Raw genomic sequence first — 19865 nt, 5'->3', positions numbered from 1 at the left:
CACAGGGATAATCCATGTGTGCAACAGTTTATATATGCACGACAGCATTTTGATAAGGGGATACTTAAACATTTTGGCAGATGAAAATATTGATTTCCATTTTCACGTCTGTGCTTGAAAGTAGCTTAAGAGAGTTTGAATTGTGAGCAAACGATACAAGGAGCTGTGAAGGACCACATCGATGTCTGCAGGATGGGACCCTATGTCTCAAACGTTTAACATCTTGGTAACATTCTGGGTTTTCTGTATTAGGAATGAAGGCTTGGCAAGGATTGTTTTACCGGATGACTGAAAAAGAAATAGCTGGTGTGCCATCCCCCTTCGCTCTTGCTCATGAAGCTTGTCACACCCATCAGCAACATTGTCTTCTGTTTAAAATGTGTCTTAACCATCTTCAATAGAAATAGATTTTCTTTTAGGCAGTGGGTACTAGAAGATAACACAATGCTTTAGATTATGTGCCATGTTTCTCAGACAATTGATATTGTTTCCAATGGCCATCAGATATGCCAAAAGTTGGATGCGAGATGTTGGTGAAATAGACCGATAGCAAATGTGACAGATCATTGTTCACAGATTTGATTAAGGATGACACCTATGTTTGGTATACTATTTGGACAAGGCTTAATATAAGCTAATGCATTTCCGGCATAATGCCAGACAACAGTCTTTAATCTAAATTGTTACAATACATTTCCCCTGTATGACATTTCTTCTGTCAATGAATATGCTGACTATCCACCATAGTCCACTTTAGAAAAATGAATAACTGCAGTTGCAATCCGTAGTTCAGAGTCTTCATAAAACAAACAATGGATATTAGATTCCTGTGTTGTGCTGTCGCCCAGCAGAAATGTGTTGACTATTCTTTATCAGGTCTAAATGTGTTAAAAGAATAAACTGCACCTGCTTCTTGTACTCTAGCTAAATATTCTATAGGCTAAATGTAAGTTGTCTCTGTGTTCAATGGACAGACACTATTCATCCATCTCTGTGAGACAACAAATAGAATGGTTTGTCAAGATGTTGAAGTATTTCTTTAATACTCAAAACCAAATCCATAATTGCCCAAATTGAATGTAACATCAAAAGATCGTCTTGATCATACCCTGATGATTGTAGCTGCCTGTACGCTTGCGTTTCCCATCATACAATATTAAAACTAAAGTTAATGTAGCCAATACTTTCTGACAGGAACTAAGACAAGTTACCATGTTGCCCCAAACTAACAGCACTTCACTGGCTTCCAGGGTTATTTATGAAGCTTTGAATTCCTTATGAATGTTTAACAGCTTTGTTAAAGAATGAATAAAGAAATACAGGGTAGTCAAGGTTTCTCCATCAGGGTGGAATGCTAGATAATGTATTGCATTTTCATTTTCTATTATCACTTTATCACAGCAGTATTATAGCAAATCATAGTATACAAATAATTTCTCACCCTTTCTTCATATGGAATTTCATTTTCTAGCAACTTTTATCTCCCTTATCTGTACAGAAAGCACATCATTGAACAAACAGTTTCATAAGGAACATTTATATGAAGAATAATTCCAATTGTGGGTTTAAACCTTTAATGTTATTTTCATGTTTCATTAACATTGTGTCATTGCTTTAAATTTTTAATTTGTTGTATTAGATTACTTTTTAATATCTACCTGTGATCGCCTAACAACCATGAACTTAATTTATAATTCTTTAGTTTTCCGTAGTTACAGTACGATCATTTAAGGAAAACATAAATATGTCTGTCTGCAGATAATGTATAATTTAATAGAAAAAGAAAAACAATATGTTATTTTTCATACCCTACATTTGACTTATTTGACCCAATGCATGCCATGATATTGTTGTACCTACGTCAAGGTCTGATAATGAGTGATTAAGTATACCTATAAAATGCTGCCAAATAAACATATACATATTTCACATTCATATTGATATTGACTCAGAGGGGGTATCTCAAAATATTATTGTGATTATTACAATATGCTTAAATTTGCAATTAAGTGTGTCATTCCAATTGCTTCACTTATGACGTGTAGCAATTGTGAGCCTATGCGACTAAAAAAGGGCCAAAATTGAGTTCATTTGTTAGTCTTTTCTCCCTCAACAGTCCCATAGCACAAAGTGGGTGGGATGTGTGAGCCACTGTAATTAGCCAATTAACTTATTGCACAAATAATTCTCATTCCCAACAGTGTAATCCAACAGTTCTCAGATTTTTCTCCTCCCTATTGTGACTAATGATCAGCATAAGAAGATGCTCTTCATCAGCCCACCCGTCTGCTCACACTGGCTGTTGGCACCGACTGCCACTATAATGACTGAGGCTACTCTGAGACGATGTTTACTAGCTGACAGCAGCACCCTGCTCTCTCTGTATGCTCCAGCAAGCTTTCCATTTAGCTCACTTCTGAAGCTCCTGCCTAATTTCTCTTTGGAGACAGAAATCCTTTAAACCCCATTCTATCCTGGGGCAACATATTTACTGAGGGCTGGCTTTCCAATACCTGAGAGAGATTAACACTGCTCCCTGATTTATGAATCCATGCCACCCGCCCACAGGCTTGGTCAGGGGCCCTAGCTACTCTACCCTGCTACTTCCTCTTCACACAATGGGATTTAGGTATCAGAAGGAACACAAAAACACACACTTACTCAGATACAGCCACACTTGGTTTAAGGGGAGTCTGAATTGCAAATATGCATAGATCATCCCTCAGAATTCTCCTTAAGGAAAGAGTACACAGATTGGCGAGGGGTAAAACAGTCTCATGCTACCTCTGGCAAGTGGAAATTACTCAAGACTAAACTTTATGATAGAAGATATCTCCTGGACAGAAACAGACTTGACAATGTAAAGTTAGAAACGTCAAACTGATGCATCACTTTGATATACAGTTAAAGCAAATGCAAACAGGTACTCTAGATCTGTCACTGCAGAATGTAGCTCTAGTCAAAAGACCTGTGACATCCATTTACTGTTTTGGCATCCCACCATCTCACTGGCATCACTGGCTGTCTATGACTGAGGTGGTCGGATGGCTGCCAGACTGAGTGACAGCCTGGTATTTGTTTATCCTGAATAGTCAAATGCTGGGCATCTGCACTAGAGAAACAACAAAGCTGCTGGCACAGAGTTCAGTTTTTCAGCGGGTGTGTCTGTTACTCTTATTCAATTGAGCGAATGCTTTTAAATTGTCCTAATTTTCGGCAATAACACATTCATAAAAGGCATCGTGTCATGTATTGTTGTGGATAAATACTCAACAATAAAATCAGACAGTTATAGTGCTGGCAACATCTTTGCAACATATGCTTTATGGTTGCAATCAAAGCACATGCGGGGTGGCCTCAGGATATGTAAAGTTGTGTTTGCGTGGACGGGTCTCAGCAGCAGCACAACCTGTGGCATGCTACTGAACACATGGTGAAGATGTTCAGTTTTTTTTCTTGTGACCTTTTTTTGTATTTCATTACTTTTTTCTTCATTTTATGACACAGGATTACGCACATCCTGTTAATGGGACTGCTATTGTCTTACCCTGGCCCATTATGTTACATGCTTAATTGACTGCCAGCCCCCTAATTAGCTGCTTCACAATGGCAGGTCCCACTGTTTTTTGTTGGTGTGTTCTCCCGCATTCTTCCCTTATTGTCTGCTGTTAGTGTAACTCAGACAAAATATAATTTAACTTGGTTTAAGATACACAGTATAGAAAATGTATTAGCCATGTGGTAATTGATGAGCTGAATAAGAATTTTGCTCATGTGCCGTTTTGTTTCTCGTCATTTTAAAAAAAACTATTTGTACTACAGTGAACATATAGATATATACAGATGTCAGTATGGCACAACGTACATGAAGTACCCGCTCTCTAGCCTGCGCTCTGCACTCTTTATTCTCTCTTTTCAATGAAAAAAATTGTCATATTTCCAACCATTTTCATTTTCCACTCTCTGTCTTTGCTGCCCAATGTTAAAACATTTGCACAACTGCAGTGAAAACAGAATGCCCATTCTAACTTCTGTCCCGTTTTTGCTCAAAAAATGACGATAAACTGCTAAATACACCAAAGTACGTCAATGTGTAAATGAGCAACTTAGTTCGGGCATTTAGTCACATTTTGCAAAAGTATTAAGGGGAGCATACTAAGCAGACATTTATGAAAACATTAGCAAAGCCCATGGTGATGTAAGCGTTAGCAAACTAGCTTGCAGTGGCTGTCACATAGGAGCATATCTCGTCATATATGGCCGCCTAGAACCTTGAAGTAAAACATCCGCATACATCTTCCAACCCTGATCAAATAAAATAATTGGTACAGAAAAAGCACAAACACATAAATTGTCATGTTTCCGTGCTGAGCCCTATATAAAGCCCTTTGATGGAACCTCACGGAAATCTGAAATCACATCTTTCCTGCCATTCATTGGAGATAATTGAAAATAACTTGATAAAATACATAGTAGTACGGAGGTACAGTCAAATATGTTATGGCCTATTCATTCTGTAGTGGAATTTCTTCCTAACAGTGAATCAATCCTCCTGCTGTGAGTGCTACAAAGGCTCTTAGAAGCCCATGTGACCATTCATGGTTTGTGTACATTTGTATTAGCAATATTTCCACTGCCACAAATATAATGCAAGCTTTGCTACTTTGTGTTTATTGTAAATATATATTTAGCAGAAGTTATAAAACCATATATAACAAGTTGTGTTCATCAGCCATAGCCTGTTCAGTGACAATTTGAGTATGGAGGTGCGAATGAATACTAAAAGTACCTTTTGAAATTGGGGATCAATGCTTGTCTCGTCACAGTCGGCAGTAAACTACTCAATAAATACATTTATTCAATAAATAGTGGAACTGCTAAGGAAAGTTGCAAAGTAAATCAGTTCCAGTGTTGTGTGGCACAGTAATCCAGCCTTTCCCATGACAACGAGCCTGGTGGCACCAAGGTAATGCAGTGAAGAAGCTGCCAATCTCCTCTGCCACTGAGAGACAATTGGGACGCCAGGAAAATATAGCACTCGCAACTTGGCTCTAACAATCATAAAAACATGGCACGGTGACCATCTTGCCTGCCTGCAAGCATATTTTCACAATATTGTGATGAAATAAATAGCCAGCATTCTGATAAAATATGAAGACATCATATTTCATCAACATCATGAAAGCATTACATGAACTAGTCCCAAAGGACACACGTGTTAGCGATTATACCAGTGTAACAGCTACATTTCACAGTATTTCCAGAATAAGTGAAAAGAGTCGAATTTAAATATATATATAATAAAAAACATATTGAATATATTGGAAAGATGTTTCAGACAAAGCAGTGCAGACTGGAATGGAGCAGAGTATCTCAACAACGGAGTTATCCATCCTCTCTTGTCCATCAATGATTAATGGCTTAAGTGGTTCCATTTTCATGGTAGAGAACATTGCTATCTTGCATTTGAGTATTTTGGCCCTCTCTTCCAAGGCCCTTAACAGCTACCCTCACCCAGTCACATTGTGCTATTTCAACAAGCACCTCGTCCACTCACCCCTTCTCCCAATGTGCTTCCTCCTCTCTGTTCCTGTCAGTTGGTCATGTTCCTAAGCATAAATAGTGCACCCAACCATTTTGGTGAACCGTGTTCCTGTTAACATCACTCATCTTCAAACGGATACAGTTCAACTAGTGCTTGACTACCTGCCCGGACCCATGCAACAGAGAACTGGATAGAACCACTCGAGAGGAGCCGTGGAATTAATCTACTGCAATTTTGCGCAAAATGTTCAATACCTAACGAGCAGTATTGAGAGTGTGAAATAATGTTAACATGTGCCGCATGTGACCAGTGCAGCTTTCTGGAGAGAACAGTTGTCATATGGATGACCAGATGAGGTTGCCTGCAATACACAGGTATACTTTCAAGACATTTGAAGAAAAAAATGTGGCGACAGTCCTTCTGATATGTCAAGATGATGAAAAATGTAGCAAGAAAAAAAAGCGGTACATACTGGGGATGAAGCAGGGTACATACAAATGTGCCAACTCGTGGAATAAATGTAGAAAGACGCAGGCATGCAAAGAGGGGCTGCAGGTGCATTTACAGTAGCTACAGTAATACATTATATATATATACATATATATATAATGCATATGATACATGCAAATACTTTATAGTAAGCCATAATAACCTTTTGTGTTTGGGTAAAAAAGATATAATACCACATAGAAATTGAGTATGTGCAAAAAAAATGAGGTGCAGAGGTGCAGTGTGCTCACTCACCTCTGATTCACCTTAAATGTGATTTAATTATGAATGAGTAGGAGGATAATTTGCCCCAGTAGGTAAAACAGCTAGCATTATTTGCATGTAAGATATACAATAATTGCTGACATTGGTTTCTCCGCTTCCTAGAGTTTATCATGTACGGCATTTATTATTCCACAATATGTGTTTTTAATGGATTGTGAATATGTTGGTTAACCACACCACTTCTCGTGATACATAACCAAATATGCTGCTATTCATGATCCACGGGTCTTTGGTATTTTGTCCGACTACAGAATTAGTTTTTCACTTACATTTGATTTAAATATTTATATTTCAAGTAATTGGAAATCAAACTATAATTGTAAACTGATCAGTTTAGTGAGGGGCGATAGGATAGGAGTGGGATAGTATGCCAATCAGAAGTTGTATTATTTAAACATGTAGCTACGAGGCTTATTACGAACAAGAAGTCAGAATATTCAGTTATGTTTAAATGTATTATCTAGCAGTTTTATTTATTACATCTTTGTCAGGTTGGATAGTAAAATATTGTGTGCGCAGTTATGAACTGTGCACACAATATTTGATGGTATCCTATAAAGTTAAAAAGTAAGCAACTGCAACTGACCTAGTTGGACTTACATGAAGAGCATTCACATTGTACCAAATTCATCTGAGCCTACTGTATATGTGTTGCCATGAAAATATTGAAAAGAATGAGTTTATGTTAGGAGGACACAATTCCATGGTATCATCAGTAAATATAATGCTGTGGAAAAGGGATGCCATGCACCATTTATCCTAAAATAATTATAAAGCTTTACAAAATGTAACTTTCAAATGCAAAGACTGGGAAATATTTAGGTAATTATGGTTTGCTTTTATTATTGTTTTCTAGCTTTCTTGGTTTTTCTCGAGAAAATAAAAATAAAGTTTTTGCTGTAAACAGTAAGAGTAAAAATCGAGCTCATTTAGAAAAGAATGCATCTATATTTTTTGTTAAGAACAATACTCCCAAATACTTAAAAAGCAGCCCAGTTGACATCACAGTGTGACCTCTTCACTTCGTTTGTCTCCTGGGAACAACTATGTTGTTTATGAGGCTGATCTTGTTTCTTCTGATCCCATTTGACCTGTAGAACTCTCAGGTCATCAGACATGGGGCTCGTAGTCGTTTCATCATCTGGATTTGAAGCTTACGGGTTGTTGCTACACAAGAAGACCAACCTTTCTCATTACATCAGATTCACACACTCCAACGACTCATTCAAATTTCATCCCACAGTCCATTTCTCTTTGCCCTTGCCTTTCTGTGTGTATGTGTGTTTGCGTATGCGTCATTGTGCAAGTGAGCTTTTTTTTTTTATCTAACTGCCCTGTGTTTCTTGTCTGCTTGTGCTTTTTAAATCATTCATATAACACTTTAGTCAATAATGGTGGTTTTAAATGTTTTATAAATAAGCATGACTTCCCTGTCTCACCCCACTCTCCTCTTTGTTTATTCTGGGCACTCTCCTGTCATGTATTATTTCAGCTTCTTTGTAGTCTAGGGACTTCCATCCATGCACAACCAATCTGACAGACCTCAACAGCCCAGTCATCAATTGTAATATTTTTTTCTTTTTCTGAAATGTTACTGATGACAGAATTGTATTTCATCCAGAACATGCATTCATTTGGTGACTATGTGACTCGGTTGTTTATTTGATTTAGTTTTTTCAGTGAAAAGCTGTCAAGAAAAACTTCACTCTATAATTGTAGAGGGACATACGATGTTCCTAAAAGATATTCGGCATATGACAATTACTTTCCTCCTTACTGTTTATTTGATTTTACTTTTAACAGTGCAACATAATAGGGATAGAAGCTTCAATGTGTTTGTGTACTTACTCTGACAGACAGAAGCGGAAGTACGAGCAAACTTACTAATGAAACATCAATTTTAGAGATGCTCCGGGGGTCTGTTACCTGAAAAGACCTTACGGCGAAATTGATCCTAAACTGTCTTGCAGATCTATACACCTTTGCAGGATGTTTCCAAAAAACACTGGAAGTATAGACTCTTTTTTTTATCAACTCACAGGAAGAACTGTGAGAAGACCAAACACTGCAACGTTTGTTCTAAGACTTTGAGCCCCTTTTCTTGTGTCAATGCAGGGTTCAGAACCCAGTGGCACACCGGCTAACTGGGATGTTCCTGGGATTGTCTGAGGTCATATCCTGGATAGTGCCGGTTTGGTGAACAATGGCAACAGTACTGACAGAACTAACAGCGTTAACTCCAGAAATTGATATTTGATTATGTTATGTTGCTGTAGCAGTGAACATAGTGCTTTTGAGAAGTGCTTGATTTTATCTCTGACAAGATTAATACATGGATTATATTATTGACCAACCAAAAGGGTTTCCATTGACTCAACGCAGTTCTTTTCCCTTGTACCGTTGGCATGATATATGCTGTAACTCCCGTTTACTCTGTAAGCTAAAACTGTGTTACAAGCTGTCTCTTTTAAAATACTATTTGAAGTATTATCCCAGGTCAAGAGTCCTAGGTTTAGGAAACACAACCACTTAGTTAGATTTCGTAAAACATCAAGGTTAGCTTAAAAATAAGCTTGTCATTTCCAGAAATTGCTGCAACTTGAACATGTACTGTTGCCATGGCGTTCTAACCGTGCAAACAATGGCAACAGTGCGGACAGAGCTAACGGTGTGAACCTGTCGGGGAACCATAGGGTAGGCGTTACACTTCCGTCAATGTGGGTCGGGATGGCTTTATCAGTGTTAAACACCATATCAGAGTGGTGCAGATTAGCTAGCCAGTGGAGCGCACACACTGGGACTCACATACGCTAAAATGCATGTGCAACCGAACCAGCTACGTAAAAAGAAGAAGAACATTGGATTACCACACAGAGGGAGAGCATTCTCTCTCTAAAATACTGCTCTGAATTTCAAATGCTGCACCTTTTAATGGCAGCTAAATCTATCAAGGCAGACCACATGTCTACCTTGATAGACATGTGGTCTGTCACTACTGACTGTAAATGTGGCCGATTTTTCCTGATGCTGTTACAAATACATAATATCTACTCTTTTTTTTAATTTGTGGCTTGTATGCCATTTTTTGTAAATCCAACATGGATCATGTGGAATTTATTACCGCAAGTTACTTAGTTTAAATCAACCTATCTTCCTCTTCAGCACCTTGGACAGCGACTGTTAAGAAGCTCTTAACAGTTTTGCATGTGCACTTGCTTGTAAGTGATGTTTTGGGAATAGTGTGCTCAACTTGTGTGTAATGCTCTTAGAAAACACTTTGAAATCAATATTTTTTGGAAAACAGGGCTCTGTGATTTCTTTCTCCTCTGCACACATACTACTCGCTCATATATTACTGTCAACATTGTTTCTCTTTTCACAAAGAAATATCATAATGTTAACTGAAACTGCCGTGTCCCTCATTACCATCCATCTGTTATTGTTATTTTCTCCACACTCATGTTTAATTGATTTTTTTCTTATTTAGTATTTTTTACAAACTTTTTTTTGTGTGGCACAGGCCATCTTCAAGTCAAAACAAAATATAAAACATCTCATCATGAACTACTCCGTTCTATATATATATATATATATATATATATATATATATATATATATATATATATATATATATATATATATATAATACTGTTAAACGTCAGACTTTCACAACTCCCACACTATGTGTGTCTTTAGTTCAGATGAAAGCTACAACCTACGCAGTGGTCTAACCACTTTCCTGTATTACATAAAGGATAATTAGTGAGTTCACCTTTTTCAACGTCAAACAGAAAGGGAGGCGAAAATCCAAAGGTTATTTGGTCACTTTTACTTCCAATCACTAAATCATATTAAATGTGACACATGCAGACTGTTATGAAAAACAACCCGGGGGACTCTTTGGCTGGTCAGTGTGTTACTTTGTAATCTAATCGGTTACAGTGTGCCGATGCTGGCCAGAAAACTATGAGTTAACATGAATTTGACTCATTAATAATGCAGTTGTCATAATCATCACTTAATTTACATTAACAAAAACATAGGTCTATGTTGTATACAAAGTGTTTATGTATTAAAATCTCAAATAAATACAGTTATTTATTTTGGATTAGAAATCCTGTTTGGATGTCTCTAATCGCGCAGGTATTATATACATTTAAACACCATTTGCTACCTACTGATCATCCCCATCTAAAGTCAACTTTAAATTGGCTCCCTCTTTTTTCAATATTCTGCACAACAATTGAGGACTACAGACGTATAATAATTTAATAAATCATTTACATTGTTATTTATTTAAGAGGGACTTTTTAATGTCAGGACAAAAAGGCAATACTGATATGATATTCAAACCTGGACCACGACCACCCTCTGTCAAGGTCCTCATCTGAAATGCTGTTGTTTGCTATAGTGTTAGAAGATACTTTACACGTCAACTCGGAACATAACAGTGTCAAATATCTTCCAGATACTGTTTGCCTCTGTCAACACACTCAGTGTAGTCAGAGGGGCTTTTCAAGTCTGACAGAGACTTACTCAGAACTAGTTAACCTGGGACCACTGAGTGCACATATTTGAGAGCAGGTAACACATCCCTCATACAAACGACATAAAATCATTATAATGCCAAGCAGCGGGTCAACGATCAAAGGCCACTGTTGTCATCGTTAATAGTTTACGGACAGGCAAACAACATCAACACAATAGAATGCTATTGCTTCAGGAAGCCCAAAGGATGCCTCGTGTTGGAAACAGTGACAGTAATGTGAATCAGTCGTGTTACCTGCATCAGGGCTTGTGTAGTATGACGTTTTGTTTTTGTTTTTGTTTGATTGCTCCACACTTGACAGTACTGTACACTGGTCACAGCTTTAGAGAACTGCCATTGACTGTCTTTACCCATCTATGTCTATTTGTACAAATATACAGTATATACACTCAGTAAATCAAGCCTTAAAATATTATAATCTGGTGTTTGCCGTGGCTCTGATACATTTATTTGTGCAATGTATTTATTACCTATCACATTTTCAGTATAGCTCTTTGTGTATTTAATTTCCATATGTCAATTAAAAACATTGCAGAAATGTCTGACCTACCATTGAAATGCAGTGCTCACATCAAGATCACTGCTGATAGGTGCTGATACTTTAATTACGGCTTTCATACGTCGCAACATTATTAATTATTGTTGGCTTCATTCACCTGCCTGTTCACTTGAAATCGCAAAAAACATTCTGAACTATGGCTCCTGAAAATTATGCTCATCTACAAATCCCACGTATAGTGGCTGATTTCAATGGGAACCCCATGTAACACCACCAAGACAGCCAGCGCGTTCCCGACTCTTTGTCACGCCTCACGCCGCCTGATACCGACGCACACGGCACCGTTTATTGTCTGTATGAGACACAACCGGACATTAACAAACACAAATCTCATCTAACGAAATAGTACCCACTGACATCCATCATCACCTTGTATAATGTACTACTTCCCGAAATAAAAAAACAACAACAACAACGACACAAATGGCAAGAGACCGGATATTGTTAAGTTTCCTTTTTTAACATATTCTACCTATTCTAATTTTGTGTGCGACACATTTACAAATATATACAGAGGAACATATGCAGATGAGGCAGTCTGCACATCGGTTGTCAGTTAGCTGTACTACAAGTGCACGTGGTCGGGCCTCGTGCAGCTACATTCATTTGTGAAGACAGGGAGTCAGTGGGCCTTCACATAGTACATCTGCCAACTGTGAGTACATCTGTTAACTTAGAGTCTGTACGAAATCATACGAACGCACCGTTCACAGCACTTGTATGTGTGTGGTGCTGGCTGCTCCACCCTCAGCAGGCAAGCTGGCATCGACCTTGGGGCAATGCGCTTCATCTTCGCGCACGCTTCACCTCTTAATGATAAAATGAGAAAACTGGGTCGGAGATGTACATTCCCACCAGAAATAGTGGGAAGTTAACATCTTCAGCTGAGCACCAAAACTTCCAACTGGGAAATCATCTCTAAATAAATCAAATGAGTTTCACAAATAGGTAAGGAGCCTATGGGAGGCCCAGGTTTGCTCCTGGGAGGAATGAACAAGTCTAGATGATTAACTGAGAAATGAATGACCTGCTCGTGTATCCACTAGAAAGCTACTTGGGCAATCAAATGACTTCAAATTAAATGATTTTTGGTATGTTAACTTCTTTATTTAGATCGATGTTGTTTTTCATGACTATTTATCATCTCAGCTCAAGGAGTTTCAGATGTTTCTTCTGGGAATGACTAAATCACAATGTGTTTGCTTCAACCCCCGCACATCAAGACAAATCGTGTTCAGATTCCGCCGTCATACAATAAGCCCAAAACATTGAGCCAAAGTCATATTGTATTTGAATGAAAAAGACGCTATCACGATGCCCACGATGTCCACTCACTGAACATGTTTTGCAGCTTTTGAAAAAATGCCTTCGATGGCGCGTTAAACTCACCCGCGTTGCAAAAGAGAGAAGAGGGAGCGACACAGAGAGAAACACGTAGAAACCGACCATGCATGCATTCATAGTTCAAAGCAACGGTAGTCGTGCCACGGGATGGTCATTACAACTCACCAGAGTTGGGATCGGAGTTGCCGTCAGCTTCGGTCCTCTTATCGGGGGAGGCCTGCTCGTAGAAGTCGTCCTGCGCCTGCACCAGAGGGAGAGGTTGTGTGAGGAGGGAGCCACTGCCTACAGGCTCGTGGTCCCCCAGACCGCTGTCACTGCAGCTCTCCTGAGAGCCATCCGGCAGGTGAAACGTGACGCGCCGCTGCGACTAGAACCAAGAGCACAAAACAGAGCCTCTGATGTTAGTGCTCTGCTCTGCCCCCTCAATTTTATCCCTCTAACACTATGATTTGACACTGAGCTGAGCAAGCTCATGCTTGACACACTGATCAGTACTGCAGTGTGAAATAAGCAGCCTTAAGAGATTGTCTGAACGATGTAAAATGTATTAAACATTTACAAGTCAGGAAGGCACTGATGAATAGAGGGGTTCATTTCCCGTTTCAGAAGACCGAGAATGATTGCGGAATAAAAATGTTTTTGTCTTTTTTTTGACTTGGGCCCGCGTTATTGATGGGAAGGGGAGGCAACACATGGTAAATACAGTCACGTTTCACTGCTCAATGACAACCAATAACAGCATGCAAATTAAACATCATGCACTGCTACAGAAATTGAGCAAGGTGAAAAGTGCAAATTGGTGAGCCTTTCTTTTTATAAATGCATGGGTAATGCATAGTGTAATTAATGTCAGGGATAATTAATCAAGGCTGGGAAATTTCTAGATATCGGTGGCAGCATATTATCATGTTTGTGAGGACTGCTTCGGGGGGCATTTACGGCCCGAATGTTTGGTTTGTGTTGTCAGTTTGTCTGCGTGTTGGCAAAGTCAAAGTGGCCTGTAGAGTTAACAGAAGTCGCCCCCAGGGTGTCCTTCTTCCCACATTCCGCGCTCTCACTGACGAGAGGAACTTCTCAACCCAAACGTGTTCCTGATACAAGTCGTGTAGCTCTCCTGTTGGAGATACGCATGCTAACACGCACGCGCACTGACACACACAGACACACACACACACACGCACACACACACCCTCCTCAAAGCCAATCTGATTGAATTTCCAATTGTTAATTCCGAGTGTCTTTTCCCCTTGCTCTAATGACATTTTCCTCAGGCTTTTTCATAAGTCCAGACACAAGCCTCCAGCTAACCTTTCGTGCGCACAGAGAGGTCCCTGCCACATCCTTGGTGATGACAGACAGAGACGGGTTTTACAGTAATTATTGGCAAAAGCAAAGGTCACCCAATCTGCAGTCTAATGCAAATGACCTCATTATATATTTTAGAACTGCTCCAAAAAAATGCAACATTCAATTAACCAAAAAGAGGGAGTGAAGAATGAAAAAAAAATATGGGGTGGTGAGGGAGACGGGGGGGGGGGGGGGGGGGGGGGGGGGATGGAGACGTTGGGGAAAAGCAGGCAGGCTTAGAAGTAGAAACAAGTTCAGATGTAAATGCATGGTTTTTAATTTTCAGTAGGGACGGATGATGTAGACAGACAAATAGAGGGATGGATAGACGGGTAATCGACAGATCGACAGATAGATCGAGACATCGATAGAAAGAGCTCTTAATCTGCAACTCAAACTCTACTAAATCTGTCTGCTATACGAATGGTGTAGGGAGCTGTCAAGCCTTACATGGCCAGAGGTGTTGCAATGACACTGATGATACTCAGATGACAAAAGGGACAATGGATTGAAATGACAAGAAATAATGTTTTATGAAAGCTGGGGCTATGACAGCTATGTGTACTGCATGGGTGTCGCTTATGACAAGCCACGTGGATTTAATTATATACTTCGCTATTTCAATGCCCTTTTAAACACATTTCTTTGTGTGTAATCAACAGTAAAAATAAGATTTATAGATACAAACTATTTGACAGTTGAATAGGCCATCTAGGAAAGGGCTATCAGAAATAACACAAATAACAAAATCAAGTATGTATTCTCCAAAATCTAAATCAGGGTTTGAACAATGCTTCACATTTGCGGTCTATAAGGACAACTGCAATTGCAGAATCAAGTACAATTAAATGTAAAGGTCTTGTAAAACAGTAGGATTCTGGATAAATGTCACCCGTGGTGATTATAAAGAGGCAGGTGATCAGATGTGGCATTTCGAAATGAAGATGACATAATGGGGAGAAAAGAAATCTCGGTCTAACAGGGCCTCTCTCTTTTGTTTGTTTGTGTGGCAGCTACAATATACTGATTAGGATATATAGTTATCATTTTCACATAAGGTGAGTCATGCTATGGGTGAGGAGTTTCAAAACATTGTATCCATACAATGAACCCTGGAAAGCCGGAGGTTAAGGCACGCCTTAAAGATTTGACATGTTTGGTGTATCTGTAGTTAATTAACAGTGTGTTTCTTCCTGCCGAAGCCAAAGAAGTTGGCCTTGGGCAAGGGAGCCATCTATTTGTTGGCTGCCCTGGAAGTGTCAAGCAAGCTATACTGATACTGGCGTCTTTTTTACCACCTCTTTCCAGAGTTAAGGAGGCAACTATATATGTTTCCATGAAAGCACTATTCATAGTGTATATCTAAACAGAAAATCTGGAATAATGGATTAAATAATTAAAGAAATGTGCTAAAACTGCAGATGATCAAAGGATATTATATACATGGTCTTGGTGTAGGATCGGGGGTGATGTACAATTTACGGGAGCTTTTCTAAAGCTTTCCTACAAAGGTTCATGATCAGTTCATGACGGTATCTGGAGTACATGCCCATCAGTATGAAGACAATTTATGGGGAGACTCTGATTAATACATGGAGTGTGTGAACACAAAAGGAAATGCAGAAGACAGTGTGACGGTGGGAAAATGAATGCTGTTGATTAAAGCCCAGGGAAAGGAACAGCAGTGTTAATTCTCAATTAATCACAATGACAAATCTGATTTTACAAAATGGTCTTCTCATATACATGACATGTGCAGGCAATAATTGAAGCGGTAATAACTTTGTAAGTAATTTCCTTTTGATTTTGATTTTGAGCATAGGGGGAAAATGGCCTATTATCGATTGGGTTAATGGTTTCAGGGTGTGCTGTCAAACACTGCTGGACTGGTGGGACCTTTTAAATGAAATCGTGTTCAATGCCCTGTCAGGTTTTATTCCCGGGTTTTGTTTGAACGAAGCAGGAGACTTCAAACGTAGGAATATACTGTATGCATATCTGCAAAGCATTATTCTTTGATAAATATTGTTCAACGCTCAATTATTTATAATTAATCATTTAAAAGAAAATAAAGTCCAGTTTTAAATAGGCGGTCTCCGTCACTGGGTTGTCTGTTTGTGTTTGCAGATGAGTTTATTTGTGGGTTTAAGCATGTTTGAAGATATTTGAATTCCTCTCTTGCTGACAGTCACTAGTAACATTAGCATAACACCGGCTTAAACTATCCCTGCTGCCAGTTTACAAGATATTATGGCTTATCACGCCTGCTAACCCTTATTATCCGCTTGTTTTTATAATTTGCCTGACCAAACACACTTAAACAAACACTAAGCAAAATGACAGTGCGTTGCTGCAGGAGGGTTTAAATTCCAGCAAGCCTGCAAATTATGAAGAATGGCGTCTGCCCTCGGGTCTTCATAGAAAGGATACGCTATGAAGCAAACGGAACATAACATCTGACAGGGGAGAATGGCAATTTGGTTCCAAATGGGGCCAAACACAATGAGTATTATCGTCATTATCATCACTATTGGTCGGTGGAAAAGTAAATAGTAGCAATAAGATATATTAATTGAACGGCCATTAGTTATTTTGAGTCAAAGCTTGCTTTATCCTATTTAAGGACTGACAAATCAATTTTTTTTTTTATCAACGTTTTCTAACAAAGAACAATCTCTAACCAAATGGTAAAAATAATAAATACAAAAAGCAGTTAGTGACCCATAATATGTACCAGCCGAGATATCACGAGTTGTTTGACGACAGTCACTTTTGACTTCAGTGCTGCTGCTGCGCTTCATGTCGACACCTCTGCTGAAAATCACAATCAGTGGGTGAAATATACTGAATCCCTGCGCAGTAAAGATTCAATCCCACACAACACAAAACTGATAGAACTTTGGTTTTGTGTGACAGAAAACAAATAGGAAGAGGGCTCACGAGCGCTCTCTTGCTCTCTCTCGGCTTCTTTCTCCTCCTGAGTGGCCATATGGAGCACAGTGTGCAAGTCAAAAACAACTTATGTGGTGTATTGTTTCCCACATGAAGTCAATACAACACTACATTTCTATCAGGCAGACATTTAATGAGCAGAAGCACGCACGCACGTACTCACACACACACACACACACACACACACACACACACACAATGCAACCCCCGTCACTCCCACAAATAATCTTATCTAACAGCAGTCTGACACCTGCGGTGAGAGAACACTTCCCACAAGTCCGTTCTCACAATCAGACCACTGAGGGAGATCAGTCAACCAGGAAAACCAAACTCACAAAAAAATATCTCTATCCTTTTCTCTCTCTGCCCTCCTCTCTTTCACTCGTTCTCTTCCCCTTGGAGACCAAAGGTGCTGTGCCATCTGCTGGCCACCTTGGAAAATACATTTTATTTCCATGTTATATTTTTTTTTCAAATCCACAAAAGGCCACAAACGTGAATGGTCCTGCTGATTGATTTTTTTTTCTTTCTTTTCTTTCTCTGTCATCCCCTCTCTGTCGTACACCTCTGCACTACTATTACTGTACTAACACTTGCTGAAACAACAAAATGACAACGCTGAGTCTTATTTGATGCTTTTAACCCTTAAATAAAATAATCTATATCCTTTTCCTGATCTTTCGTCGTGTTTTTGGTGTCATACTCTACTCCCCGCAGTCTTCCTCCACAACCCTGACAAGCTGTAACATTCCATAAAACATCAAATCAAGTGAAACATTAGCAGATGATAGACACTGCCTCCTGTCAACATAACATCCGGATTTCCTTAGGGATAAAGTGCATCACAATCTCAGTCAGGCGGGGCTCTATTTTCATGACATAAACACAGTCGAAAAACAAGCTTTTCAGGCTGCTTAAAAAAGATGAAAGACGGAGAGATAAAAAGAGTTCCCAAACTTGTTTCTGTGAGCAACACTCAAATAAAAAGTGACAAATAAATCACAATCTCCCCCCGTCTTTGATTCTGCCTCTAATATTGACGTAGTCTGCTCCTGCTGCCTCTCCAGAGTCTAAGTCAGTTGCCTTCTGCTTTTCATCATTAAATCATAGCGAGGCAGTTCAGAGAAACATCTGCATTCTGCCACATCCACAATGGAGCATCATTGCCTCGCTCTTTGGTTCAGCACAAATATACACATACGCAAACACAAAGAAAAACGCAAACATACATAAATCTAAGTCACATCTGACCCATTTTTCCAAATTGCAAGCTTTGAGAGTGGACATGCGCTGTAGCGTGTGTGTGTGTGTGTGTGTGTGCGTGTAATGTCTAACGGCAGTGTGCTTTGCGTTTGTCATTTCCGTAACACTTGCTTAGCACGTGATTATCAACACAGTCCATCATGTTGAGTCTTTCTGGGCTAAATGATCTCGTGCAGATTTATGGATGCAGAATACAGCATGCGTGTTTATTTATTTACCCTTCGACCATTTATTGTCTAATCCACATAGAAGTCATTTATCCTCATAAAAAAAGCATGTATGTAGTCACCAGATTCACCTGTCATCTTTTAATGTCCTCCAAGTCCAATTTGTTATATTTGTATCCGTCTACACCCCCCTAATTAAGTCCACGTCCTCCTACTTTCACATGTGAGCGTGAGCACCCGTCTCTGCGGTTGTTTTTCTTGGTTACGTTAATGGATATTGGGGTTTTTTTTGTGCCTATTTTGCACATTTAAATAACAAAGGACAGCACTGTAACACACTGAATAACACATTGTAATGTGACAATTTCGTAATATCAGTTTGTTGAAACATTAAGAACCAAAATGTCAATTATTAAATGCAGACTTATTTGCAGTCGTGTTTCTGACCACCCAGGAAATGTTAAATCGCATCTTCTCTCTCCCTTCAGCTCCGTTTTGGTCTCCACCAAGTCCTGTGAGAAAAATCTGTCTCTTTTGCCTCTGAATGCTCCACTTAGTAGCACAAGTGGCAAATACAGCTGCCTACCGTGGCAGAAATTAAAAGATTATAAGACGAGTGAGACAGAGTTGCAGGAGTAAAACCAAAGCAATGTGCGAATAGACAATCTACACTAACGATTGCAAAAATCCAAGATTTGGATTGAAGAAGCTGTTTCCGGCAAAATAGATGCTGGGATGAGGTTAAATGCTGTAATCAAAAAGCCTATACTCAGTGGCTTTGTTCTAAGCATCGGCAAGTGCAGAAACATATACTCTCTTTGTAGGCTGCACAAAGCTTCAGGAACAAACCTTCTAGGATTATCTGCTCAGTATCTGAAGTTAGGCTTAAGATGCAACCGACAGGCACGGTGATGTTTGAGCTCACCTAGCCAGACGCCACAGGCCCACATGAAATGAATACATCGCCTTCGATATGCATGTCTAACGTACATATCTAACCTACAGAGGAGCACATCGTCCCAGCTCAGGAGCAAACACCCCTAACCTGAACAGAAGTTACCTGAACAGACTTCTTCAGAGGGATGTCATTTATAATTGATGTAATCTAACACCACCGAAGCTACATCTGGACATCACAGGCTCATCTACCCCCCACCCCACACACACACACACACACACACACACACACTCCACTGTACAGTGACCTCTCTCTCTCTCTCTCTCTCTCTCCATTCCCACTTTGGCGTGCTCTTGAATAACCCGACTTGGCTGAGTGAGAACTGTGAGACAGTTCAACCAGCTTCCCTCTGTGCCTTAAGCAGAGCTGAAGAAACCTGTGCAACTGCCACAGAGCATTAGCTACAA

At 39.4% G+C, this 19865-nt stretch overlaps 1 protein-coding gene across 1 annotated transcript in view; it reads right to left on the bottom strand.

Annotated features, from left to right (window-relative positions):
- Positions 1-19865, bottom strand: part of LOC117727307 (protocadherin-9) — a 179909-nt gene that overhangs the window by 41030 nt on the left and 119014 nt on the right. The window contains exon 3 of the mRNA XM_034527544.1: positions 12937-13138. Coding sequence (XP_034383435.1) covers positions 12937-13138 — 202 coding nt within the window. The remainder of the gene's footprint in view (positions 1-12936; positions 13139-19865) is intronic.

This window comes from Cyclopterus lumpus, chromosome 3 (genome assembly GCF_009769545.1).
Source record: "Cyclopterus lumpus isolate fCycLum1 chromosome 3, fCycLum1.pri, whole genome shotgun sequence".
NCBI lineage: Eukaryota > Metazoa > Chordata > Actinopteri > Perciformes > Cyclopteridae > Cyclopterus > Cyclopterus lumpus.
Note: the sequence above shows the minus strand (reverse complement) of the source record. Positions and strands in the feature narration are given on the sequence as shown.